The sequence below is a fragment of the Notechis scutatus genome, chromosome 4 (assembly GCF_049901735.1).
Source record: "Notechis scutatus isolate UNSWTSFEM ecotype Mainland chromosome 4, rNotScu1.2, whole genome shotgun sequence".
Classification (NCBI taxonomy): domain Eukaryota; kingdom Metazoa; phylum Chordata; class Lepidosauria; order Squamata; family Elapidae; genus Notechis; species Notechis scutatus.
In genome coordinates this window covers 18,678,217-18,704,992 of record NC_142012.1, presented here as the reverse complement: position 1 = coordinate 18,704,992, position 26,776 = coordinate 18,678,217, and the positions used below count along the sequence as shown (strand labels likewise).

Below are 26,776 nucleotides of genomic sequence, written 5' to 3'. Positions count from 1 at the left end.
GGCAGGTTTTTTTTAAAAAGCATAGCGATAAAGCTAAAACAAACAGTACAAAGATACTAAAACCATTAGAAACTCAAAGCCAGCTATCAGAGACAATATAAAGGTAACATGAAAGAGGTTTTCAAGGCTTTTCTAAAGCCTCTTAAAATGCTATTATCTGGAACCCAATTCTTGGCCTACCACTGAAAAGGTATCTTCCTCAAATTCACCTATCAGAGGAATGTTGGAAAAGTGAATTTTGGCACGTTTTAACTTTTTAAAAAGTTATTTGAAAGTCACTTAAGGTTTTATTATTTTAAAACCAGCTCTGAACACTTAGGCCTAGTATCAATTTGGAAACCTATGGAGCTAAGTAGTAAAGGTATCACTGATAAATTGAAATTTTCCAGCAGCTTCCCTACATTGGCTGGTTTAATTTTCAGTTTTGTTAATTGTTCCTCCTATAAATGCCTGAATCAGAATAGACCTGGAAGTCCAACCCCTGCTCAAGCAGGAGTCCCTATACCATATCAGACAAGTGACAATCCAATCTTTTCTTAAAAACATCCAGTGATGAAACCCCTACAATTTCTGAAAGCAAGCTGTTCCACTGGTTAAGTGTCCTCACTGTTAGGAAATTTCTCCTTAATTCCAGATTGCTTCTCTCTTTGATTAGTTTCTATCCATTGTTTCTTGTCCTGCCTTCTGGTGATTTGGAAAATAAGTTGACACACACACCCCTTCGTTGTGGCAGCACCTCAAGTATTGGAATACTGCTATCATGTCACCCTTAGTCCTTTTCTCTAGGCTGGCCATACCCAAATCCTGAAACCGTTCTTTGTGTTTTTGTCTCTAAGCCTTTCATCATCTTAGTTGCTCTTCTTTGCACTTTTTCCAAAGTCTCAACATCTTTTTTGTAATGTGGTGACCAAAATTGGGTGCAGTATTCCAGGTGTGGCCTTACTAAGACTTTATGAAGCAGTACTAATACTTCACGTAATTTTGTTTCTATACATCTGTTTATACAACCAAAGATTATATTAGCTTTTTTGGCTGCCGTCAGTTGGCTCATGTTTAAGTGATCGTCCACTAGGACTCCAAGATCCTTCTCAGTTACTGTTTTTGTACCAGATTTTGCCTATTCTGTACTTGTGCTTTTGGTTTTTCCTGCCTAGGTGTAAAATGTTGTGTTTTTTTCCATATTAAATTTCATGTTGTTGTACAGCACCCATTGTTCAAATCTGTCAAGCTCTTTTTGGATCCTGAGCTTGTCTTCTGGTGTGTTGGCTATTCCTACCAGCTGCAAATTTAATGAGTTCCCCTTCTATCCCCTCATCAAAGTAATTTATGAACATATTGAAATTTTAATGAGTTCCCCTTCATTGAAGTAATTTATGAACATATTGAAAAGTACTGACCCTAAGACGGAACCTTGTGGTACCCACTGCTTACTTCCCTCCATGTAGATGTGATACCATCAAATACTACTTGTTGAGTGCAGTTTAACAGCCAGTTACAAATCCATCTGGTGGTGATGCTGTCTATCCCACATTTTTTTAGTTTACCAAGAAAAGTTGTGGTCTACTTTGTCAATTGCCCTGCTGAAGTTTAAATAGACTATGTCCACAGCATTTCGCTGGTTCAACACTTTCATATTGGAGTCATTATAAAAATCAGGTCTAAATAAACATCATGTTTAGGTTCAAATAGAAGTTTAAAGGTAGAGGAAACCACATTGAACGAGGTGCAGAAAAGTTCATCCACCACTAAGTTTTTAAAACTTTCAGAAGACTGGAAAACTTTATACTTTTTCCTATCGTCCTGTACCAACAATTCTATTGTATTTTAAACATGAGTATAAATTATGGAACAGAATGAACAACTTTCATGATAACTACAATTGATACAGCTAGTAATCTCTAGCAATCTGGCCAGTAACAAGGAATATACTCCTACTGTAGAATTAATCCTACGTTTCCAAATGTTTCTCCATCATGCAATAATTTTTCAGCTTGGCTCTCTTATATGGAAGGCGAAATTCCTTGATGTATTGTAATATTTCCCCCAAAGTACTGTTTTTATAGTTTACTAATAAGACACTTAAACACTGGAAGTTTTTAAGAAAAGTTTGCATAACAATTTGTCTGAAGTAGTGTGGAATATCCTGCCTAAGCTGAAGGTTGGACTAGAAGACCTCCAAGGTCCCTTTCAGCACTGTTATTCTATTCTAAAAGGAAGACTAAAACATTTTGGTCAGTTTTCTGACTGCTTATGAATGGGAGAATGGCAAATATTGATAAAAGTTATAAGGAAGCTAGCTGTTTGAAAAGACATTGTTTTTTTAATGAGGTATTGAAAACATTTTATTTGGGGAATGTTAAAATGAAAGACAACATTATGAACAATCACAACCCAGGCCTGTTCCCTGTGTTTCTGTGTGTTTTATAATTACAGTATTTACAGATCAAATAAGGCATTGGTTTTCATAAGAACACAAATCAGTATCATTTTAAAAAAAAATCATACCATCAACCTTCCTTGAGCTGCATTAACAAACATTAAATCATTATTGATCTCAAACTTCCTATCCTCTCAATGTAACTTGGTAGTCATACAACTTTCTAGACATTTTTTTAAACTTGGTATTCTTTGAAGAAAACTATTGTGTCCTAGCATTCTCCCCTTTAGCCTGATATAAATTTGTAGTCATGAAATATAGAAGGTCCTTAAATAAAATATCCATTATGGACAGCATTTTGAATCATTCATGCCTGATTCTGACTGTGCAATTCACTTTTGGAGCAAAACAAAGAAAAATTATTGTATCTTTTCATGTCTTTTTTGTTTTCAGATCACAGTATCACATATTGTGTTTTCATAAATAAAAGTTTTATTTGCAGCTATTTATTGGCTATTGTATAACACACCTTACATTTAATATGCATGGTGGATTTATTCCAATTCCCAACAGTGTGAGATACAACCACATATATATTTAAATCCAGGCACCTGGACAGATGTAAATCACACAAATATTCAACTTGAGGAAAATATCACTTGAAGATCATTTCTTTCAAAAACAGATATATTTTTTTTTAAAAAAAATATCAGCTTTAAGGTTAGCAGTGAAATGATTTACAGATTTTGAGACTTTTAGAAACATTTTGAGAGCAGGGCATAAAGAACTTTCTTTGAGCCCTGAGAAGACTTGACTTCATAATTCAGGCATCCGATGGCTTCTTGAAAGCTCCAACCAGTCTGGACATTTATTCCAAAATTTCTAAATAACACCTGCAAATTTCAGTAGTTTGCTAATCAAGACTAAGTGGTACAGAGTAACTGCATATGGAAACTATGAAAATAATGCAATTTGACTATAAATATTGTTTAGGGGCCAATAGGTTTCCTTAATATATATATTTTGCTTTGAAACTGAGTATTTTCTACATATTATTAACATATATAAAGTACAGGGATATGTCCAAATGAAATTGAAGAATTTATATTTCTGGGGAATGAAAGAATATCTTGGAGATCTGCAATTTAATTGCACAAGTTTAAACCCTGTATGATGTAGTCAGAGCTTAAATTGGTTGTATCTCTTCGTTGAAACCATGTAGAAGATTCTTTAGAGCTTTACATTCTCAGCTTCCATTAAGCTAATCACAATCATGGCTTGGTTAATTTATAGAAGTCAGTTGTCAAAACATCAGGCACTCAGGAGGAGGAAAGGTACAACTTATGAAGTGACTGGTTTTGTGCACAATCAACTGCTTTGGAACAAAAGTTTCATGTGAAGGCAGCTAATAGCTTCAGAAGTCGAATTGATTTTAGAATAGCCTATAAATTACCCTACATCAATAAGAATCAGCCATCCTTAACTGAATGCAGCAATAAGTCCATGCAGGTTTTTAAAAGCATGGTGGCTGTATGCTGTATTTAATTAATGATTCTTTCTAGATGGCTTTGTGGAATCTTCTTAGAGACTGAATGTAGAAATTCCTTCACATTACTAAAAGTGCCATTGTAAAAGGGTACACTAATGAACATGATCTATCCAAATACATCATACTCTTCTCAGAAATATGACGTTGGAAATAATTTTTAACTATCATTTATATTTGCTTTCATTCCAATAATTTATGCCAAGGTAACTTTGCTTACATCCATGCATCTTACAAAGAGAAAGAAAGTTCAATAGTTATCTGTAGAATTCTAACAAAAATGTCCTATTTCATAGAGACAAAAATGTTCTATACATTGCTTTTAGAATGAAGAAATGCATGGTACTTCCCAGTTTTAAATTTCTCTCTGTGAAAGGCACAGCAGAAAATCTCAGGTCCTCAAATCTGTATTTCCCCCATCTGTTCTGAAAACCCAGTAAACAACTATGGTTCTATCATTTAAAATTACTCCTCAGATAAATCAGATTATTATAAATATGAGAAACATTTATTAAAATTTACATGCTCCTATCTCACTGTCTAAAGCAGTTTAGAAATATTTGGAGGGGGGGCATATAACCAAGTCAAAAAGATGTGTGTTTCTTATATGTATCCCATTTATAGCTCTTATTACTATTTTGTGAATTTCTTTAAATGAGCAATTCAAATTTAAGATAGTTCATCAAAAGGTAGAAAGTGTAACAAAGGCTGAAACAAGATTAAAACAGGCTGACATCCGTGTTCAAAACCATTTCTACGATATACTGAAACTAGCAAAATTTGTTTAAAAATGCAAAATTGAGAGAAAGTACCACAGGAATTCCGAAATATGCAGAGTTTTGCATTTTGGCTGAATGTTATTTTGGCTTAAATAACATTGTCCTTTTTCACCTAAACTATGGGATAATGGTTAGAGATATAGCATTGTCCAATTTATTTATATAAAAATAAATAAATAAAAGGAAACAGTACCTTAATTTTTCTCTAGAAACATTTCTATCAACACAGTTTATTTTAACTCAATTACCTTAAGGCAAAAGGTTTTTAATGCAATTTTGGGAACACCTTCATTTACCGTTGAAATGCTAGTGAGAATACACAAGTTCAACCTTTAACAAATGTTCTCTAAGACATTTTTTTTCAAAACACTGAGTGTAAAAAGGCCAAAAAATTAGTCAAAAAGCCCCCAAAGGCACAGTCCTCTGTCAGAATAACTTGCATAAGTCTCATTAAGTGAATAATTATGTGCTGATATCACTCCCATATTTCCATGAATAGAAGGATACACCCTATGGGTATGACCAAAGCCCATGTTTTTACAGGAATGACAATTTAGAATTGGCCAAGAGAAATTTGTTTTGATGACATGTTCCTGCAAGTTTCATGAATGTAAAATATTAAAAGTTACACACAAGGAACTGCATGACAATATCTTCTTTATTCAAGGCACTGCTTGGTTGCAAATCATGGCTTAGCTGTTTTTCCCCCCAGGCATAGCATGCATCCTGCATAACAATTTAAAATTGGGTTTGGGTCATTTTAAGAGTGCAACAATTTTTTTTCTATCAGTAGGACTTTGGATGCAATTTTGTATTTTTTTGTGTTAGAAAATAATTCTTTCCTCGGACTTTGCAACTGCAATGGTTCATTCCCATGAAAATTAAAAACTTCAAATATTAATAACAATATTAATAATAAAGGCTTTCACAGAAAGCAGCATTCATAGTCTAGAAACAATTATCGATATATTTTCTTGCATTAATCTCCAAGGAAACTAAAAGTCTTCTTGTCTGGTCGGTCTTGACTGAACCACATTTCTTTCCCTTGGAAAGGTTTCTGCCCCAGTATGCAAAATGCTTTGCCAAAATCTGTATTCAAGGTTCATATTACTGAAGGCATGTCATTCTTCTTCCTGTCTCTTTGAAACACAGAAGGAAAGTCCATTTTTTCTGAGCTTTAGCTTTTGTTAGCTGAATCAAAGCTTAATGTCCTGTGACTCTGACATTTTGGCAAGTGTTTTCTTAACTCGCAGGGCTGTGAGCCGGGAAGCAGGGTTATGAGCCCAGCATTCATTCATTAATTTTCTCATTTGTCGTAAGCACTGTGAAAAAGAAATAGGTATACATATATTTACATCTCTATACAAGCATTCTATCTCTCTCTTTTGCACTTACTCTCTTACACACACATATCAAGAATATTTCATAAGCCAATATTACCTGTCTGGCCTTATAGACAGACCTCTTCAATATTATTGAAAAATCAAAGAACTCATCTGAGCAAGGAAACTTATACGAAAAAGTCACATTATTTTGCTCTTTGTTCTGATTATGTAGATGTTACTAGATTCTTTGCGTATATTCTGTTGAGACTTGGCCTCTGAGAGAATCCCACTCTCCTTTAAAATGAGACTAGATCAATGGGATTAATAACATTCAAACAATATGTTTGTTCTTGAAGCATTTGATGATTTTTTCTCTTTTTGCATTGAAGAGCAGTCTGTGAAGATTACACCCAAAACTTTCTAAGACAAGTGTTCTTAGCACAAGTATCCTACTCCTGCTCTTCCAATATGGATTCAATAGCATCGGATCTCTTAAAATGTTGGGGATAGGAAGATATTTCTGGGATTGGTTTGAACTTACAAGAAGAGACCTGCAACTTATATAACATCACTACTCAGTTTTGTGTTATTTTAAACCTGAATTTCTGGTTAGGTTGCTGAAGATTACAAAGTAGTCAGCAAATGTAGTAAGCAAACATCTGTGGAATTTCTGCAATTTACTCTTACTCCCCCCCCCACACACACACTTTTTTAAAAAAGCCCATTTTGTGTATGCCCCCACCATCACTCACTCAAGATTGTTTACAACTCTTGCCATTTTTAAGTCTTTTTAAATCTAATTGCAGAATACTTAAGTGAAGACTGCTATTCCCAAATCACAGCTGTCTCCTACAATAATAGCATTACACTGTACCACTTAACAAGATTAATGACCTCTGCATAGCATCGCCATAACTGTCGGCAGATTTGTCTGCAATACATCAATTACTAGTCTACTGATTCCAAAACACAATTTTGCTTCATTATAAATTCTCAGTGGAAAGTGTACAGACTACTTTCTCCCTCCTTCCCCTAAAGGAAAATATCAGCATATCAGCTTCAGAAAAGCAATTTCCCATATTAATTTACAAACAAGGAGCAGAAGACTCACAGCATCCCCAGACTATCTATTGCAGGGCTGCTATGCTGTTTAGCCAGTTTGTAAAAATAATCTATACGGATCCATATTCTACAAAGTCTGTAGAGATTCTCAGTCATCCAGGTCATGGTTGTCCCAACAAAGTTTTTTGAGGACTTTCTTGTTTTCTCTTTGAGGACTTTTTGCTTCTCATCCAAGAAGCTTCTTCAGCTCTGACTGGATGGACGGTGGAGAACGGAAGGATTTATACTCCTTGCAGAAAGCTGGTCATTTGCATCCTTTTATAGGGTCGTTGAAGCACTAGGAGGTTTATCTGTGTCCTCAGGGCCACCTGAGTAGTGAGCTATACAATTAGCTATACAATTTGGGATGAACACCCTTTGAATGGTATGGGAGTTAAGAATGGATTTCCAGAGGAAAAAAACTGCAGACTACAGGAACCAGGAGCACTACTCAGGTGATCCTGAGGACACAGATAAGCTTCCAAGTGCTTAGACCAGCTGTCTGCAACGATTATAAATCCTTCCATTCCCCACTATCCTGTCAGAGCTGAAGAAGCTTCTTGGATGAAAAATGAAACTTCTTCAAAGAAAAAACAAGTAAGTCCAGTTGCCTCCTGAAAAAGCACTTTTAGGACTATATTCTACAAAGAATTTAGTAGGACTGTATCTGGGAGAATATAAAGGGCATAGAAAAAAACACAAATCTCTCAATTCCCTCTCTCTGGATCATATATCATATTATATGATCCAGTAGTTATCCAGCCCATATTCTTGTCTTCCCACTTATCAGTCCATCTCCACTCCTTTTCATGCAAATTTTGGCCATCCTAGTTAGGAATTCATAGGGTTAAGATTTCCTCACACACTGACACAAGTTGAAGAATTAGATGGATCTAGTCAACCAGTGTACTTAAAAGGTAGCCATGCCTAGAAATGGGTTGGTTGGATGGTTGCTTTGTTCATGAGAACAAACTATTACAATATTTCAAGCAAATATGTCAAACCACTGAAACAGCCTAGAGTATAAAAGTTACAATTATTTTTTTATTCAGTGCTCTTAAGTTCAACCTGACTCCTACTCTACAATCCATCAATGCTTTAGAAGTGGCTTTTCTTCTTCCTTTTTCTAGAATATTTTTTTTTCAATTTCTCACTCTAAGCTACACCTCTGGATTTCCATTATTAGGGTTAGAATCTCTTTTGTATGCCTATATTTTATTAAATAATTTTCAAAAGCATTCAGTACAGGTAGTCCTCGACTTACAACAGTTCATCTAGTGACCATTCTAAATTTCAACAGCACTGAAAAAAAGTGACTTATGACCTTTTTTCACAGTCATGACCATTGCAGCATCCCCATGGTCACATGATCAAAATTCAGGCACTTGGCAACTGACTCATATTTATAATGGTTGTAATGCCTCAGGGTCACGTGATCCCCTTTTTCAACCTCCCTGTCAAGCGAAGTCAGTGGGGAAGCCTGATTTATTTAATGACTGTGTTGCTAACTTAACAGCTGCACCAATTCACTTAACAACTGTGGCAAGAAAACTTGTAAAATGGGGCAAAATTCACTTAACAAATGTCTCAGCAACCTAAATTTTGGGTTCGATTGTAGTCGTAAGTCGAGGCCTACCTGTAATGGATGGATTGAAAAGAAAATACTTTACCCTAAAGTAAGAATAATGTCTTAACATTTAGGTATTCCTTTTCTTCTTTTTAAGCATGTGATTCAAATTAAAAAAAAAATTCACACAGAATTGGGATAAAACAACCTTCCTATTTTTGAAGATGATCTCCTTACCTCATCACTGCTCCATCTATTGGGAAATGAAGGCCGTAATCTTTTGATGCATACTATTTCCCTCATGTCTTCATATGAAGGATCACTGGAAACAAGGTCATGATAAGGAAGCTGGTATTCCTCAAAAATACCTAGCAAGGAAACCATTTGGCAAATATATAAGTTACGTCCAATTGAACATTCCTGTGGGATTAAGAACTTACAAATTTAACTAAACTCAACACAGGTATGGATAGCAGCAGGAAAAAAAATCAAGCTATATTTTATTCTGATCAATATGATGAAAGAGAATTTATTGTAGAAAGTTGGTGGGCTTCAGAAATCAACAGACACTTAGTGATTCTTCGAAGCAGATTTGTTTATCAATTCACACCTACAGATATAATCTTGACAAACTAAAGCAGACTACACCTACATGAAATATATATTCTGGGAACTCTCGGGGATGGGCTGTCTTCACCTCTCCCTGATCATCCCTCATCAAAGCTGATGAGCCCTGGTGATTAGAATGTAGGACTGCAGGCAAACTCTGCCCATAGTTTGGAGTTTGATCCTAACGGGTGTCACGGTTGACTCAGCCTTCCATCCTTCCGATGTCAGTAAATTTAGGACCCAAATTGTTAGGGGAAATATCTCACATTTGTAAACCACCCAGAGAATGCTATAAAGCACTGTTGGGCAGTATATAAATCTAAGTGCTATTGCTAAAGCTGAAGGCCCTTTTCCAGTAATGGGTTTATAAGTCTCATGACGAAAACTTTAGAAAGAAAATTAGAACCTGGTCTTTTCCAAGATTAAGCTGTCCTCTGATTTTTTAGTAATCGGAAGTACTACCAAAATGTCCAATTTCCTTTTTTAGATGACTTCAGATTATTAGAATAGATCTGCATGCTATGCCCCTTTAAAATGGGTACTACAATATGCCAATTTCACTTTACAAACATTGAAATGTTAAACATTCTTAAGACAAAGAATACAATAAAGTAAAAAAAAATTAGGGTTAGCATTCCAAATCTTCCTGAATCCAGAATTAATTTTCTATCAGGATAATCCTACACACTTCCAGTCCTTCTAAAGTGAAGTTAACACCTGTATTTTCTATATTTTTGCTCTTAAATCTAACTAAATTCCTTGCTAATCATGGTACCTAAGCAAAATCAACCTCATTGTATTTTTGCTTAAACAACAGCTGTGCTCTTGCTTTAGCAGTAATTTTTATATCCACAACAGTTCCCATAAATGAACTCCAAATTCCCATTACAATTATGAAATATTGCATCTTTAAAAGAGTCTATTAAAATAGAGAATAAATCTTTATAGGCTAAGTAAGACCTTCCAGAAAAGGAATAATAAGTCCCAAGAGTACAAAGGGACTTAGTGTAGTGCCACCAATTATTTTTTAAAAAGCTATTATAATTCTTTTTCTCTGTTATTAAAAAAAACACACACACTCAAACATTTTCTGGAGAATAGTTTGGGTTAATGGGTTGCAGCAAAAATAAATTTTATGGCACCTTAAAAATCTAACTACAGGTAGTCCTGGGGTTACAAACCATTTATTTAGCACTCAACGTCACTGAAAAAAGTGACTTATGAGTGGTCCTTGTACTTAGGATCCCCACAGTCATGTAATCAAAATTTGGCCTCTTGGCAGCTGCATGCATTTATGATGATTGCAGCATCTCAGCATCATGTAAATGATCTTTTGTGAACTTCCCAGCCAACTTCCAACAACTAAGTCAATGGAGGAAGATGGACTTGCTTAACGAACACATGATTAACTTAACCACTGAAGTGATTTCACTTTACAACTGGGACAAATAAGGTCGTAAAAGTCAGGTATGACTTGTTTAACAACCAGCTTGCTTAGAAGTGGAAGTTCTCTTCCTAGTTGCGGTCGTTAAGTTGAGGACCACAGGTAATACATTCCAACACGAACTTTGTAGATGCTAAAAGATGATAATATGATGTTAAAGGCAGGCAGCCATGCCTAAAATATTTACCTCCAGAAACACATCTCCTTGCTATTTCCCAAAGGATGAGCCCAAAGCTGTACATGTCAGCCATAATATATGACTGAAAGTGATTTCGATTCAAACTTTCATCCAGCACTTCTGGAGGCATGTAGCGTTTTGTTCCTACTCTGGTGTTTGGTGGGATATCCACTTCATTTGTATCACTGGAAGATGGAGGGGGGGGGAGAGAGATACGGAAATTAAGTATGCAAGCAGTTTCTCTTCGAAAACCAAAACTGCTCTTAAGAGAGAAACACCCACTCCTTTTCAAATTAAAACGATATCTAGGCAAGTCAGAATTAACGGATAGTCTCAATGGAAATTATTCTTACAGAGAAAGCTTGTCAAGTCTTAACCCAATGCTCATTTTGAAACACAATCCCTACCAAATGTTACATTAAGCATTAAACTGCAAAATTCAGAATTCAGCAGAGGATGCTGGAGACTTTTCTGAGAGTTTGCTGGCAATAAATTGGAATTCTGATGCTGAGAATTACAATTATATTTCTCTTACAAGTGTCTTAAGATGCCTCAGATGCTAATGCCTTCATGGAGGGTAACAAAAAAGCTGAAGAATTACTATTCATGATCTTAAGGAAGATATACTGTGGATACATAGTTAATAAAAATGATGTTTAAGAACGGAACCATTTATATTAATGTGTCTCTACATCACCATCAGAATCAAGCTGGAAGGGACCCTGGAGGTCTTCTAGTCTAGCCCCTGCTCAAGCAGGAGACCCTATACCATTTCAAACAAGTGGCTCTTCTTAAAGACTTCCAGTGATGAAGCCTTACAACTTCTGAAGGCAAGCCATTCCACTGGTTAATTGTCCTCACTATTAGGAAGTTTCTCCTTAGTTCCAGGTCCGTTATTTCTTTTCTTGCCTTCTGGTGCTTTGGAGAACAGGTTGACCCTCTCATCTTTGTGGCAGCCCTTCAAATACTGGAATACTGCTATCCTGTCACCCCTAGTCCTTCTTTTCTCTAGACTAGTCAAACCCAGTTCTTGCAAACATTCTTCTTATGTTTTACCATGCAGTCCCTTCATCTAAGTTGCTCTTCTTTGCACTTTTACCAAAGTCTGAATATCTTTTTTGTAACGTCATGACCAAAACTAGGATGCAGTATTCCAGGTGTGGTCTTACCTTAAAGGCACCTGTGTTGTGGCAGTATAATTCAAACTATTGAAAAAGACAGCCTTCCGTTTGAAAACATATTAGTTGAAACTGGTTTATTTGCATCACGCCACAAAATTCACACAGCCTCCCCCTCTACTCCTTCTAGTGGGTAATATGATTATAGGAGAGCTTCCAGTGGCTTTCTGAAATGGTAGCAAACTTAGCTGTTCTGACCCGGCTCCCAAACAGGACTAACCCTCTGTAGTAAAATAAATGTTTCCTTTATTAGGAGCCCAGCAGTCCCAGCAAAAAATCTCTGTCTCTCTCTCAGTCTCAGTCCCTCTCTGTCTCTCAGTCCCCCACCCTCTCTCTCACACACACAGAGCAGGCTAACAATCTGTCCACAGGGAGATCAATAGTTGTCTGCCACACCTATTCATCTCTGCCCCCTGCCTTTTATCCCCAGAGCTAGGGTAGGGCTTCATTAGCAGTAGTGGCTCTTCTTTCCCAAGGATCAGCCCATAGATTTCCATTGCTCTTCTCTCCTCTCCCTTCTGCGCATCTGCACGTGAGGCACTGGGCCCAGCTGTTCATCCTCTTCCTCATCAGCCACCTCCAAACCCGGGAGCTGTGGACTCTGCATCTGAGGGCTGATGGACAGCCCAGACTCTGCCTCTGCCTCTCTGCCAGCTCCATTCCCTCTTCCCCCTCAGAGCTCTCAGGTTGCCTTGATGCCGACCCTTACTCCCACGCCTCCTCCTCCTCTGATTCAGCTGTGGGAGGGGCCTGCGGCCAACAGGCCACAACTTTAGCTACGGTATTCAACTCCTCAAAATTGTTCACTCCTACCACAACAGCTTGGCTGCTAGAGAGGATGAACAGCATTCCCACCTGATGTTCATTTCAAGGATCTGTATAACTTCCCCCCCTTTTTCCCCTTTAAAAATGTTTAACAGACTCAGCTTCCTTAAGATATGCTGTATTTTACCCACCTAATGAATTTAACCGCCAGACCAAGATCTGCTACACAGCAAGTTCCGTTTTTCTTCACCAGAATGTTTTTACTTTTGAGATCCCTGTGAGCAATTGCTGGTTTGCCTTGGGTGCTAAAAATCTCGGTATGCAAGTGACACAATCCACTGATAGAGGAATATGCCAGTTTCAGCATTGCTTTTGTATCCAAGGTAGTAGATTTTAGATAATCATAGAGAGATCCATTTTCATGATAATCAGTGATAAGATAAAGTTGTGTCCAAGATCCAGTACCTTTAATATCTGCAGCAATAAATCCTGCAAGACAAAATTAAGACAAGACTTTTCTAAAAGGTAAAAGTAAAGGTTTCGCCTATCCAATCATGCCCACCTCTAGGGGGCAGTGCTCATCTCCATATCTTCATTGAGGGAGCCATCGCCCAAAGACACTTCCGGGATCATATGGCCAGCATAACTATATGCCAAAGGAGCCTTGTTACCTTCCCACTGAAATGATACCTATTTATCTACTCACATGTGTATGTTTTCAAGCTGCTAGATGAGCAAGAACTGGGGAAAGTAATGGAGGCTCAGCCCGTCACATTATTAAATTACTAAAAATATTTATAATTACGAACAATCAAAATATCAAAAAAAATATTAAAAAAGAACTTTTGCCGAAGTAAAAAGTAGAGAAGTGTTAACAAATTCAAGAGATCAAAAGGAATGAGGCCAACTTCACCTCAGGGGAGACAAGATTGGACAATGCGGAGATTACATTTAGCTATGTCACTCACCCAAAATATTTTCATGCCTCATCAGGACAGTCTGATAGATTTCTGTCTCTCGAAACCAGCTGGCTTCCTCGGTGGTGAAGAAAACTTTGACAGCCACTTTTTCTCCTCTCCACTTTCCCATCCAAACCTCCCCGTAGCGACCTTTGCCAATCTGCTTCACCATCTGAATCTGTTTCGCTATAGTCCTCTGTACCTGTTAAGAGACATAAAATGTTGGCGTTATGCCTACTTCCAACCAGACACCATTTTTGAAAATTTTCAAAGGTTGGAACCATTTTCAATAATTTATATTTCTTCTTGAGTTAATAGCATTAGGTCTTTGTTCTGATCTTGCAGGTCTTCCTTTATCTAGTACAGGTTTCTTTTCTCTCTGTGGCCAACAAATATCTTCAGTAGGTCAAAATCAGGACAAAATATACTTTCAGTTGTGTTCACTAACAAATGACGCTCAGATATCTAGTGGACTTCTATGATTAAGTACACACATGCAATTGGATTTTCCTGGTCTTAGTCAATTCCTTAACCAAATATTTCTCAACTTTAGCAACCTTAAGATGTCTGGACTTCAACTCCCAGAGTTCCTAGTCTAAAGTTGTCTACCTAAAGATGCATCTCCAATGTTTTTATACCAAGTTCACCCTGAATATTCATTCAAGTTGTGAATATTCAGTTGGAAAGTGAAGGACAAAGCTCATTTATAAGATTAAAATTATTTCAACTTGTTTTGAAATGAAAATGAAGTTTAAAAATACAAAATTAAAATGAAGATTCTGTAATTTTAAAAATGGACAAAATCCAAACCAAATAATAAAACAAAAGCAAGAACAGAAAACCTACATAACTGAAATCTTCTTAGCTGTTCACCTGCAGCCTATAGATTTTGTCCTATATTTTTCATGAAACACTAATGCTGTTATTTTCTTTAGTTGAGATACGATGCAAACAAATTGTGCAAATGGTGACAATTCTTATATTATAGATTGACCATTATAATTATGATCTCAGTACTCTTTTCTTACCAATAGAGGGAGCCCTGAACCACTTCCTGAGCTCTGTGACTGCTCAATGAGGTCTTTCAAGGATTCTCCTGGTGGAATATATGTCTCATCTTGTTCAAGTCCAATGCTGTAAGGAGGAGGTCGCCGTCTCCTTTCTAGTCTTTTATACCTGCAGATGTATATATAAGAATAACTACAGGTGATGCTACCAATACTGGTTGGTCATGAAAGCAAGCAAAAGGTAATGTTTCCACCATTGTTTGCTACCATTTTTCCATCGTTAAATGCTATGAATAATTCAGCATTTTAAGACCTTCGTGACATTGTTTGTCTCTCTGTAAATTTGTACCCTTCTCATTATTATCATTATATACATACATTATAACTATCTGGTTACATTTAACAATGACCAAAAATCTATTACTTCTGTAATAAACAGGGACAAGCATATGGCAAACGTTAACTCCTGAACCGCCTCCTATCTGAAGGAAAGGAGGCTAAAATTACTCAGTACTACTAGCAGCCTGGGTGAAATCACAACCATCCTTGCAATGAAATTGAAAAACATATGCTGCCATGCAGCTGGGAGAATGTAAAATACAAGCTCTCTGAGTTTGTTCTGCGCATAATAAGCAAGCCCTCATTGCTAAGTCAGCTGTCCCAATTCCTGCACTATTTTCCCTATTTTCTTAGTACATTTTTTCACACCCACTGGTCCTTTCATGAGCGGTCATGAAAAGTACATGAAGTAAAAGCAAGTTTATATGTTACATAAAGTATCTCAGAAACTTGATAGAAAAGGAATAAAATGACAGAAAAAAAAGAAAAGGTACCAAGGTATGCCATGCAATGTAATAAAATCACCTGCAGTGGACCTGCAGGAAATACTTTTATGAATGGAAGAGCCAAATGGCAATCCACCCTAAATGAATCAAAGGAAGAAAAGTGTGTATTTCAAAGAAAGTTTGGTCAGTTATTTTCCCTATGAATGAAAGTGCTTTATTTTCATGCTATGTTGGTGTAGAGTTGTCTGGAGGAACATAATAATTAAATATTAAAACTGGTAAAAAAAAATCTGCCATTTCATTCTGCAGGCCAACAGCTTTGCCTAATTTGTGTATCTTCCAGATGTGAGCAATTTAGCTCCCCAAATTATCAGCAATGGTTGTGCTAGCTGGGGAAGTGAACTCCACATGTCCTGAGGGTCCCCAAGTTGAGAAAAATCTGTTCAGAAAACATAACCTTCTTGATAATATCCAACATGGTTTATGCTACTTTATTTGTCACTACCTTACCAAGATAATTTGGGAATGATGCTAATTATACACATACATGTAACGGTACATACAAAATTTCATAAGGGTTTTGTCTCTTGGATAGATGTACTTTCTCTGTGAGTTTTATAAACCATGGGGAGGGAGGGAGGGAGGGGGAGGGGAGGAGGAAGGAGGGGAGGAAGGAAGGAAGGAAGGAAGGAAGGAAGGAAGGAAGGCTCTTTTCTAAGACACTGTGTTACTCAGAAACAAAGAAAAAACAGAAATCACAGAGACTTAAGCATTAAGAATGTACAATGATCCAAATTCAATAAGAAAAAGGATGATCTGAATTACCTATGGGCAAATGTGGCACACCTGCCCACCACCTTCTTAAATCCAAAATATGTTTCCCACGACCATGAGGGGCAGTGGCATATACTCAAGAAAAGAAGCAAAGTTTAATCAGGATGTCCCAATGTGTGTCATACATGCACTTAAGTAAGTCTCAAACCACCCCACATATAATGGGATATATGCCTCTAGGCATGTCAACAAATAAATATATAGAAAAATTAATGATGCCTTTGAGAACAACACACTGTATACTGGAGTGTTATTTCCATGAGCCTAATTCACAAAACAATTCTGCAATATTTATTTCAACCCTGGCACAACCTGAAGAAGTAATGAAACTTTTAAAATTCATCATTAACCAGGAAAAAAAATACAATTTGATGTCTAGTCATGTTTAACTGATAAATCTTAATATTTTAGACATTTCAATCTATGCCTGAATATCAAATACTTTTGGAATTATAACCTCACCTCAAATCCTAAAAATCTCAATGCTCAATAATTTAAACCAGAATTTATGACGATTTCTAATATACCACGCCTGTTTTACTTTATTCACAAACCCACTTTCCATTTATCTCATACATACAGGCTCAGTTTTTGTAAATTTTCATTCTGACTGTCAAAGCTGTGTCAAAAGTACTATTAAAACCAAATTGTTCTCTCAATCTTCATACAAACGCAAGAAATTAGAACACGTTAAAATGATCTTTCATGTCAAATTGTGCTGTAAAGAAACAGTCAAGGATAAAAGTATAATTTTCTTTTCCAGACATACCTGAAGTAACAGAATATGATGATGCATACCAAGAGTATGCTACAGACAATCACTGAAATTAGCAGAGCCTTCTGGTGAACATTTCCCTTTGAAAAAACTTAAAGAAGAAAACAAAAGCCTTTATCAATCAAGAGATAATGAGAACTTCAGTTTGCACATATTTGTGAACAGCAGGCAGGAGGGAAAGATAAAATTAAGACAGTGGTGACATTAAAAATTGCAGCACCCAGATGTGACTTATAAAGTTTCTCGCATTAACCACTGCTATCCAGAACAGGAGCTGAAACAAAATCAAATTCAAAGAATATGCCTGTCCTGAATTTTTTGAATTCAACCAGTTTTATAATACTCTGAATCATTTTAAATCCAGATTTCGTTGGTAATTACTCCTATTCTTCTTTTTAATAGTTTGGGCATTGGACAATTCTGTGATGGTAGCAAATGCAGAAGTGATGTAAAGTATCCATGGTAAAATACTTTACTGCACGGATGTCAAATTCACAGTGTCACATTGCCATCATGTGACATATTGTGACATTTATTTCCCTTTGCGGAGTTGAGGTAGACATGGCATGCGCGAGATGCATCCGCTCGCGGGCCACCAGTTTGATACTCCAGTTTGATACTCACTTCCATGGATCTGCAATTGTTACCATCATAATATGGTACAATTATCAACTACACATATTGCGAGATAGGCAACTTATCTCTAAAAAAAATGAGGAGGATGGAGTGGGAAGTTAAAAGTTAAAGTTTACAAATAGTCTATTCCAACTTTCAACCACCATTAACATTTGACTCTACACAAATTTAGTGGCACAGAAATTTAACAAAGAAAAATCAAACATATCAGCAGTGGGATTTCCAGGGCTAATATGAGTCTGCAAATAGACATCAGGACTCCAGAGATAGTTAGCACTCATAAAGGACTGGTCAAAACTCAGGTTAGAAATTAGAAGCGTGTTTTTATGAAAGTTACATTTACATCAGAAAAAAACATCTAAGCCAGCCTCAGAACATCCACACAATAAATCATGACATTTGTAAATGTTTCCGGTGTAATTGTTATTAGCAACTATGCAAATTCAAGGAAATTGCATTTTTATTAGGAAATGTTGAGATGTGGGAAAGTTAGGAGGAAAGAATATATTCAATTTAAAAAATAAAGAATAAAGAATAAAGAAATGAAATACCAAAATATTTCATACTGAAATACTATCCAATTAATATAGTAGCAGCAACAAGATTTACTGTGATTTACAGTATATATCTCTAATAGCCACCATCACAAATATAAGACTTTAGGAGATTATGGTCTCCATTTCAAGTATACATTTCTTTATCTGTGAACTGCAAACTGATCCAGCATGCATCTGGTTGTTTGAGAGTAAGAGGAGCTCTTTCGGTGTTCTATATAGCAAGACAAGATGAAGAGAAATCACACCATAAGCTGCACGTCCTCTATCCTTATTGATCGGCCCTGGAATATGACTATTGTATTTCGGATCTACCAGCATGATACAACAAGGAGGTGCCTAGGGGACTCTTAGCTTTCTTATTAAGCACGTTTACTTCCAAGCTCTGATTTCATCGTCTATTTTGGCCCCTGAACAACATTTCCTTTCTGGTTTGCCTCTGAAGTGAGAGGCAGACAAGGAATCTATCTCCGGTTTGCATCAGGTTTAATGTTTTCATTTTATAGTATCTACTAGTGGTGTAGAGACCAAACAAGGCTGGTGATTTTGAAATTGCTTTTATGAAGGATATGAAAAAATACTTTAGTGTCCATAGTTAAAAAAAAAAATGTCACAAAATCCCAACTTTTGGCAACTTTTAAGTCTTGTGGACCTCAACTCCCAGAATTTGCTTTGTTGGCTGAGGAATTCTGGGAGTTGAAATCCACAAGACTTAAAGTTGCCAAGGTTGGATACCCCTGTCCTAGAGCTTGCATGAGTTAAGCTGCATGTGTGTACACACTGGACACTGTTCCACAAGTCAGGTGAGTGCACATGCACACTGGCCCGTTGCTCACTGGCCCAATTCCAAATAAGCCACGTCCCAGTAGTGGGTCATGGTCTGGGGTTTGGGAAGCAGCCATGTGGAGAGAGAAGCAGCAATGTGGGTCATCTCATGTCCTCTCTTTTCCGAAGATGTTCTGAAGAACCAGTTTATTCACTGGTTTGTTTAGTCCTTGCTACAGTTATAAGCTTTACATTCAGAGAAATGTCTTCTGTTTGCCATGAAGACAGTTTGAATATTTCCGAGATAGATTCTATGCAATCTCCTGTAAAAAATGTATCTAAGGAGAACTCTCTGCATTTCAGAAATACCTAATATTTTCCAACTAATTTTCTTCATTCACAAGCTAGAAGCATGTTCAGGTTTACTACGGTTGCAGTGAAAGTCTGCAATGAAAGCCTATCAAACTCAATTTCATGTCCCCACTTATTTCATCGCTAGCCTGGGAGCCAGACATAGTGGCACCACCATTTCTGTTTGCAAGAGCATAAAATCAGTAAAGACATTTTTTTTAAATCTGTTCTGCCTGAAACTTGCTTTTTTCATATCCAATATTTTTATTCTTTCCAACATTATAATGGGAATTAACTGTTTTTCCTGCTTGTCTAATAAGCATCCTGCCTAACCAGGGTATGGTCTTCTTGTTCTTACAAGGACATTTTACTGCGTAGGAAAGCTGTTTAAAACCTGGAACATTGAGTGGGGGTGAATGTTCTGTTTTTATCTTGTTACCAGTAAATTAAGACTTTATTTTTTTTGCCTTTGTGTTTTTTTTGCCTGTATACACATTTCCTTCATATTTAGAAAATGATAGCACAAGGAAAAGCCCTTGCAAAGTACGGCACCTTTACTTTTCCTACGATCTCTTCTGTATCTCAGTTAATTTGTAGGTTAAGGAACCTACTACTAGAGAATTTCTTTAGACTGTGCCTTCCCTTGAGATATGACCCTGGGTTATAAGCTTTTTGAATCAGAAACATCTATTTTTCACGTGACAAGTGAAAAATGGTTGTGTCTGGAAAATGATTTTGCATAGGTTGTTTCCTGTTAAAGAAAAATATTGAGCTGGAGGTTTAAATTCTTGATTTTCAGAATAATGAATTAAGAGAATTTTAGACAACTGACAATTGATAAATCAAAACAGTTCAGAAATTTAGTAAGATTTTCAGTTGTCCTTCTTATTTGAGCCGTGGTGGTGCAGTGGTTAGAATGCAATACTGTAGGGTACTTCTGCTGACTGCTGGCTGCCAGCAGTTCAGCAGTTCGATTCTCACAAGGTTGACTCTGCCTTCCATCTTTCTGAGGTCAGTAAAATGAGGATCAGATTGTTGGGGAAAATATGCTGACTCTGTAAACCACTTAGAGAGGGCTGTAAAGCCCAGTGAAGTGGTATATAAGTCTAAGTGCCATTCTCAGCACATTGTAGACTTCTTGAAAAAAATTATCGCTTCATAAAGAACACAATGGGCTAAAGACCTGTGGCATCAGTTGTCTGCTTCTGTGATTGTGGATAGGTAGAAGCCACAGAATATGTTCTTTGTTGCTCCTTTCATAGAAACATTTGAACCAGGTTTATCCTCCTTCTTATCAGCAGATATCTTGATTGTTCTGACTCTGCTCTGAAGCTGCTCACAAATTAATTGCCTTTTATTACAGTGGCTAAGTTTTGCTCAGCAGCATGTAAGGTCAAGCTCCTGTTACATAGATATATATTTATGTTATTTCAACCAGGTCTTCTAGTCTAACCTTTGCTCAGGCAGGAAACTCTATATCATTTCAGACAAATAATTGTCCAATCTCTTCTTAAAAACTTCCAGTGTTGAAGCATTTATAATTCCACTGATTAACTGTCAGGAAATATCTTCTTAGTTCTAGGTTGCTTCTCTCCTTGATTAGTTTCCATCCATTACTTCTTGTTCTGACTTCAGGTGCTTTGGAGAATAGATTGAGCCCCTCTTCTTTGTGGCAACTCCTGAGATATTGGAATATTGCCATCATAATAAATAATAGCAATAGCAATAAGACTTATATACTGCTCCACAGTGCTTTGCAGACCTCTCTAAGCAGTTACAGAATCAGCATATTGCCCCCAACAATCTGGGTCCTCATTTTACCCACCTCAAATGAGTCAACCTTGAACTTGGTGAGACCCGAACTGCCCAACTGCTGACAGCTGGTGATCAGCAGAAGTAGCCTGCAGTACTGCATTCTAACCATTGTACCACCGCAGCTCTTAATAATATTTATAAGTATATTTATTATAATATTTATAATAAATAAATAATAAATTGACTGAACTGAACATCAACTTAATTACTACATGGTCTTTAATTGAGTGGAACTCATTGAGTGCTTAAGTGCTTAAAGAAAGAGAATCTAAAGACGAATAGGTTCACTAAGTAGATATACTGCACAAATGTAATTTCACATATTCTTCAAGGAAAACATTTTCTTAAAATGAAGTCATTTTAACCGTATGGAGTACATTGCTACATATAAACCAGTCATCTAGTTAAATAGAAACAAGCATCAAAGTAATTCACTCCTGCATTTTAAGGCTATATTATTAGATAAGTTTTCCTGATTTCAGAGGAACAAACTATTTAGAAAATCATCTTAGGTTAAATGAAAAAGGGCACCATACAAAATGCTTACGTTGTCGTATCATCCTTGACAAACTTACGTAGTCTTTTTCGAAAATGGATATGTATTAAGATATTAGGATTAGTAATCTTTATTACCTGGATGTTCTAATGGTGGTAGAGTAGGGTGAAGATCTTTATTACAGAAATCCTGATCTGTGCAGCATGCTATTAATCTTCTTGGTTGAGACAATGGAGTGTCCTGTAATAATTATAGATAACTTTTATATAAAACAGTTCATGACAATTTTCAACTATAAGGAGACATGTGTGCATGCAAACAGTTCAAAGTGCTTGTCTTAAAAACTTAGGAGTGCACCCATTTCAACATGAATACAATGTATAACTCAGGTTGCTTATCATTATCGAACTCCTTTGTGTCTTTTTTACATGTGCAATTTAATTCCTAAAACTTATGAGGAAATGTTTAAAAAAAAACATTAGGATTTGAGTTTCTATTAAAAACCAAGGGCCCCAATTTAGTGAAGACCTTACTAATGACAAATTTGGCATTTGCAGCTAGATGCAGTTATCTGCTTGTGATTTGCTACCTTTTTTTTGCCAATTTCCAGCAAAAACGACCCATTGGAGAAGTTGGATATGTTTAACAATCGACAAAAATTGTTGTCAAACTGGGTCCAACTTGAGTTACCACTGCAACAACTTAGGATAGAAATTCCAGTTCCAATTGTGGACATAAGTTAAGGTCTATTTGCTTAGTGACTGAGGTTAAAACAGCACTGAAAAATTGTGACTTATGACCATTTTTCATATTTACAAATCCTGTGGTTGCATGACCAAAATTCAGATGCTTGGCAACTGGCATGTATGCACGACGGTTGCAGTATCTTCATTGCCTTTTGCAACCTTCTGACAAGCAAAGTCAATGAGGAGATTTACTTAACAACCATGTTACCAACTGAACAACTGCAGTGATTTGCTTAATAACTATGGCTGCTACTACTTTTACAATTCTGAGCTGGTCTTTTCTTAGCATGGATAAGTTGGCTGTGGTTGTGTTTCTGGTCAAACACAGAATATTTCTGCTGTTCATATTAATGGCAATAATATTCTCAATTTGTTTCTTTGACCTTGTAAAAATAATGCAGAACATTAATATTTTAATTCCCGACAATATCCAGACCGATTCTGAAAGGTTGAGTTCACAACATTTTCTTACTCGGCATTGGAAGTCAGAACCTTCTAAACCTATGCAGCCAGTAGTAAAACTCTGTCCTCCAGTATCTTCATCTTCCACCATCGCAAAGCAATAGCCATCCGTGCTGAATACAAGAAAAAAAGAAAGATATTTCATTTAGCCTTTAATATTCATGATTCTCATAAGTGTTGTTCATAATTCATGAAGCATCTGAACCTGGAAATCATTAAATCAAGTGCAGTAAACATTTATTAAAAGCCAAACTGTGTGATGCTCTGTGGCTAGCCATTCTTTGCAGAAAATCGCTTTTTCTCCAAAAATCTGGTACTTCTGGTATTTGAGAGTTATTTTCCACTGGTGTTTGATTAGAACAGAGTAAGCAAGGCCTTTGCAGCATTTGTTGACTTCTAATGATTATTATTATATTCAATTATTTGACAAACTGTTATTATGAGTTTTCTGTCAGTGACTTCTCCTCATTCCTACTGCTCTGGGGACTGCCAGGAAAATGGATCAGAAAGAGGCTGGAGGAATGCATGAGCTGTGTCTTGCTATGGTTTGTTCACATCATCCTTAACTTTGGCTGAGCACATTGCAAAAAACCACAGCCAACTTATCAGAGCAAGGAAAATCAGCTTTACAATCTAGACGGATTCAATTTGCTAAGGAAGAATTGAACAACATAGCACATTCCAGCCAGAGCTGCCTATCACAAAGCAAAAGTGATGGCTGGAGAGCCAAAATGTTTGGGTTACAACAGACTGTACAATTATGCAAACTACATGGGGCCCCGACAATCATTTTTTAAAACATCTTTTTGGTGGATGATTTTTTTTCAGTTTATGTTAAGCTTGCAGTATGTTTTATACTACAGCGCTACAATACTGTTTCCTGCTTCCAAATGTGAGGAAGCAGCATCACTGTTTCTTTGGCAAACAGTCTGATTTTTAATATGTTGTTATGACTGTGCTGGAATTCAGGATGAAAGATGCAACATTTAATTACATTAGAAAGAGGCTCTAACTGAGCCAGTTCAGGTATTAATCAGGGATCCATGAACTGAAAGCAAATAAATACCAACCCAGGCACTTCCCTTCCTCAGGAGCCTAATTTTTGTATAGACATTCTAATCTTATTTAAAAAATAGGATGCTCTACAAAGTCAAAATAAGGAAACTGAGATAAAAAAAAGTTCCCAACAATCTACAATATGAAAACAAAGACAAGACGAATAATCAAAAAAAGAAAAACTTCATTATGACTTACCAGCTGAACTCAAATGTTCCTGATTTTTAAAAAAATGCTGGCATATTTTAGCATTGATGTATACATGCTAATATCAAGTCTACAATCAAGTCTGAATGGAAACCGTTTTATTACTACTTTACAGTCTTGCATGGAACAATTAAGAAAGCAGAAATGAAGTGTGTTGTGTTCTATGGTCAATAGTGGTTTTTTAAAATATTTTTTTAATTTTTTGCTATATAAAGAAAGAGCAACAGTTTCAATGTCTATACAAACAGTGTGTTGTCTGGTTACAGTTAATTTTAGCAATCATAATCATAGTAATAATGTTCATTAGTAGTAGTCATATAATAACAGTATTTTCTTGACATATTAATACTTATTAATACTAATTTATATTAATAATAAACATATCATAAGCCCTCATAGTAAAATTAATCCTTCTCTTACAATTTTAAATATTCTAACTTCTGATTCTGTTGGTTAACCATTGATAAAACAAATCTCATATTTCAAAATATTCCGTATCTTCCTTCTCTTTAATTTCAAGTGTTAATTTACCCATTTCTGCATATTCTAGTATTTTTTAAAATTATTATTGTTTCTTCTGTAGGGATCTCCACACCTTTCCAATTTTGTGCAAATACAATTCTGGCTGCTGTTAACACATGTAGTATCAGATACATAGTCCCTTTCAATAGTAATTTTTAATAGACAAAGTAAACATCTGGGGAAATAATAAAACATGTAATAGAATTACTGACAGACCCTGAAAACAGAAGTTTTAATTAAAGATTACCTAACCCATGGTGTAACTCAGGTGTTTACTAAATGTAAAAAAAAAGGGGGGGGGGACATAGTCCAGAAATTTTGTAGCTGTTTAACCAATATCATTATCCAGTTTCTATTCTACAAGTTGCAATATCTTAAATATTGATCAAGAGTAAAGAACTTGGAAGGTAATTTTTGAAAAACCTCCAAAGGATTTTCAGTTCCAATCCAGAGGAAAACATATATTATTATTCTCCACACTGAGATAGTAAAAAGAACCTTTTCAATTGAATCAGTTTGAGTAACATTCAGAACCTTGAAACAATAAAATTATTGTCATTTCTCTCTATTCAATCCACCTTTTTTTCTTTTGTTCTCTCCTTTTGTTCTCTCTGCCATCTGTTTTTGCTTTCTTCTTCCCTTCCCCCCATCCCATGCCTTTTCTCCTCTTTTTTTCCACCAACTGGTTTCCACTTCAAGCAAAGATTTTCAAAGCTCACTGTTCTTTTTTGCACTGACCTCATCAAGCAAACTGAAACTTCATCCTCCTGCAGACTTATTTTGAAAACTGTGCATTCTCTTTTTCATAGGACTCTTTGGGATTGAGTGAGGCAGAACCCAAAGTGGGCAGCTGTTGCAAGCTACTGAAATTTTAGCCACATGCAACAGATACACTACTACTGATACAGGCTTTAAATACCAAATATTTCAATATATACATATTCTTCAAACATACCACATAGATCCTGGATATGATATATTAGAATATCATGCAAAAAAAATTATAATATCGTGCAAAAGTTCATTTATTTCAGTAATGCAACTTAAAAGGTGAAACTAATATATGAGATAGACTCATTACATGCAAAGCAAGATAGTTCAAACCATGATTTGTCATAATTGAGATGATTATGGTTTACAGCTCATGAAAACCCCAAATCCACAATCTCAGAAAATTAGACTATTAAATGCAATCAATAAAACAAGGATTGTACATAGAACAATATCGGACCTCTGAAAAGTATAAGCATGAATATGTACTCAGTACTTGGTTTGGGCGCCTTTTGCAGCAATTACTGCCTCAATGTGGTGTGGCATGAAAGCTATTAGCCTGTGGCAATGCTGAGGTGTTATGGAAGACCAGGATGCTTCAATAGTGGCCTTCAGCTCTTCTGCATTGTTCGGTCTCATGTCTGTCATCTTTCTCTTGGCAATGCCCCATAGATTATTTATGGGGTTCAGGTCAGCCGAGTTTGCTGACCAATCAAGCACAGTAATCCCACAGTCATTGGACCAGGTTTTGGTGCTTTTGGTGTGTGGGCAGGTGCCAAGTCCTGCTGGAAAATGAAGTCAGCATCCCCATAAAGCTAATCTGCGGAACGAAGCATGAAATACTCCAAACTCTCCTGGTAGATGGCTGTGTTAACCCTGGACTTAATGAAGCACAGTGGACCAACACCAGCAAATAACATGTCTCCCCAAATCAACACAGACTGTAGAAACTTCACACTGGACTTCAAGCATCTTGCAATGTGTGCCTCTCCTTTCTTCCTCCACACTCTGGGTCCTTGGTTTCCAAATGAGATGCAAAAGTTGCTCTCATCAGAAAAGAGGACTTTGGACCACTGAGCAACAGACCAGTTCTGTTTTTCTTTAGCCCAGGTAAGATGCTTCTGACGTTGTTTGTTGTTCAGGAGCAGCATGACAAGAGGAATATG

At 36.4% G+C, this 26,776-nt stretch overlaps 1 protein-coding gene across 4 annotated transcripts in view; it reads right to left on the bottom strand.

The window, feature by feature from the left end:
• Window positions 1-3,082: 3,082 nt before the first annotated feature.
• Window positions 3,083-26,776, bottom strand: part of BMPR1B (bone morphogenetic protein receptor type 1B) — a 213,377-nt gene continuing 189,683 nt past the window's right edge. For all 4 annotated transcript variants that reach the window (XM_087962878.1, XM_087962877.1, XM_087962876.1 and 1 more), the window contains 9 exons: window positions 23,065-23,167; window positions 21,984-22,086; window positions 17,224-17,320; window positions 14,857-15,004; window positions 13,838-14,030; window positions 13,061-13,358; window positions 10,936-11,111; window positions 8,933-9,063; window positions 3,083-6,024 (listed from right to left, as the gene is read on the bottom strand). In XM_087962878.1, the coding sequence (XP_087819004.1) occupies window positions 5,899-6,024; window positions 8,933-9,063; window positions 10,936-11,111; window positions 13,061-13,358; window positions 13,838-14,030; window positions 14,857-15,004; window positions 17,224-17,320; window positions 21,984-22,086; window positions 23,065-23,167 (1,375 nt within the window). In that variant the 3' untranslated portion in view covers window positions 3,083-5,898. The remainder of the gene's footprint in view (window positions 6,025-8,932; window positions 9,064-10,935; window positions 11,112-13,060; window positions 13,359-13,837; window positions 14,031-14,856; window positions 15,005-17,223; window positions 17,321-21,983; window positions 22,087-23,064; window positions 23,168-26,776) is intronic.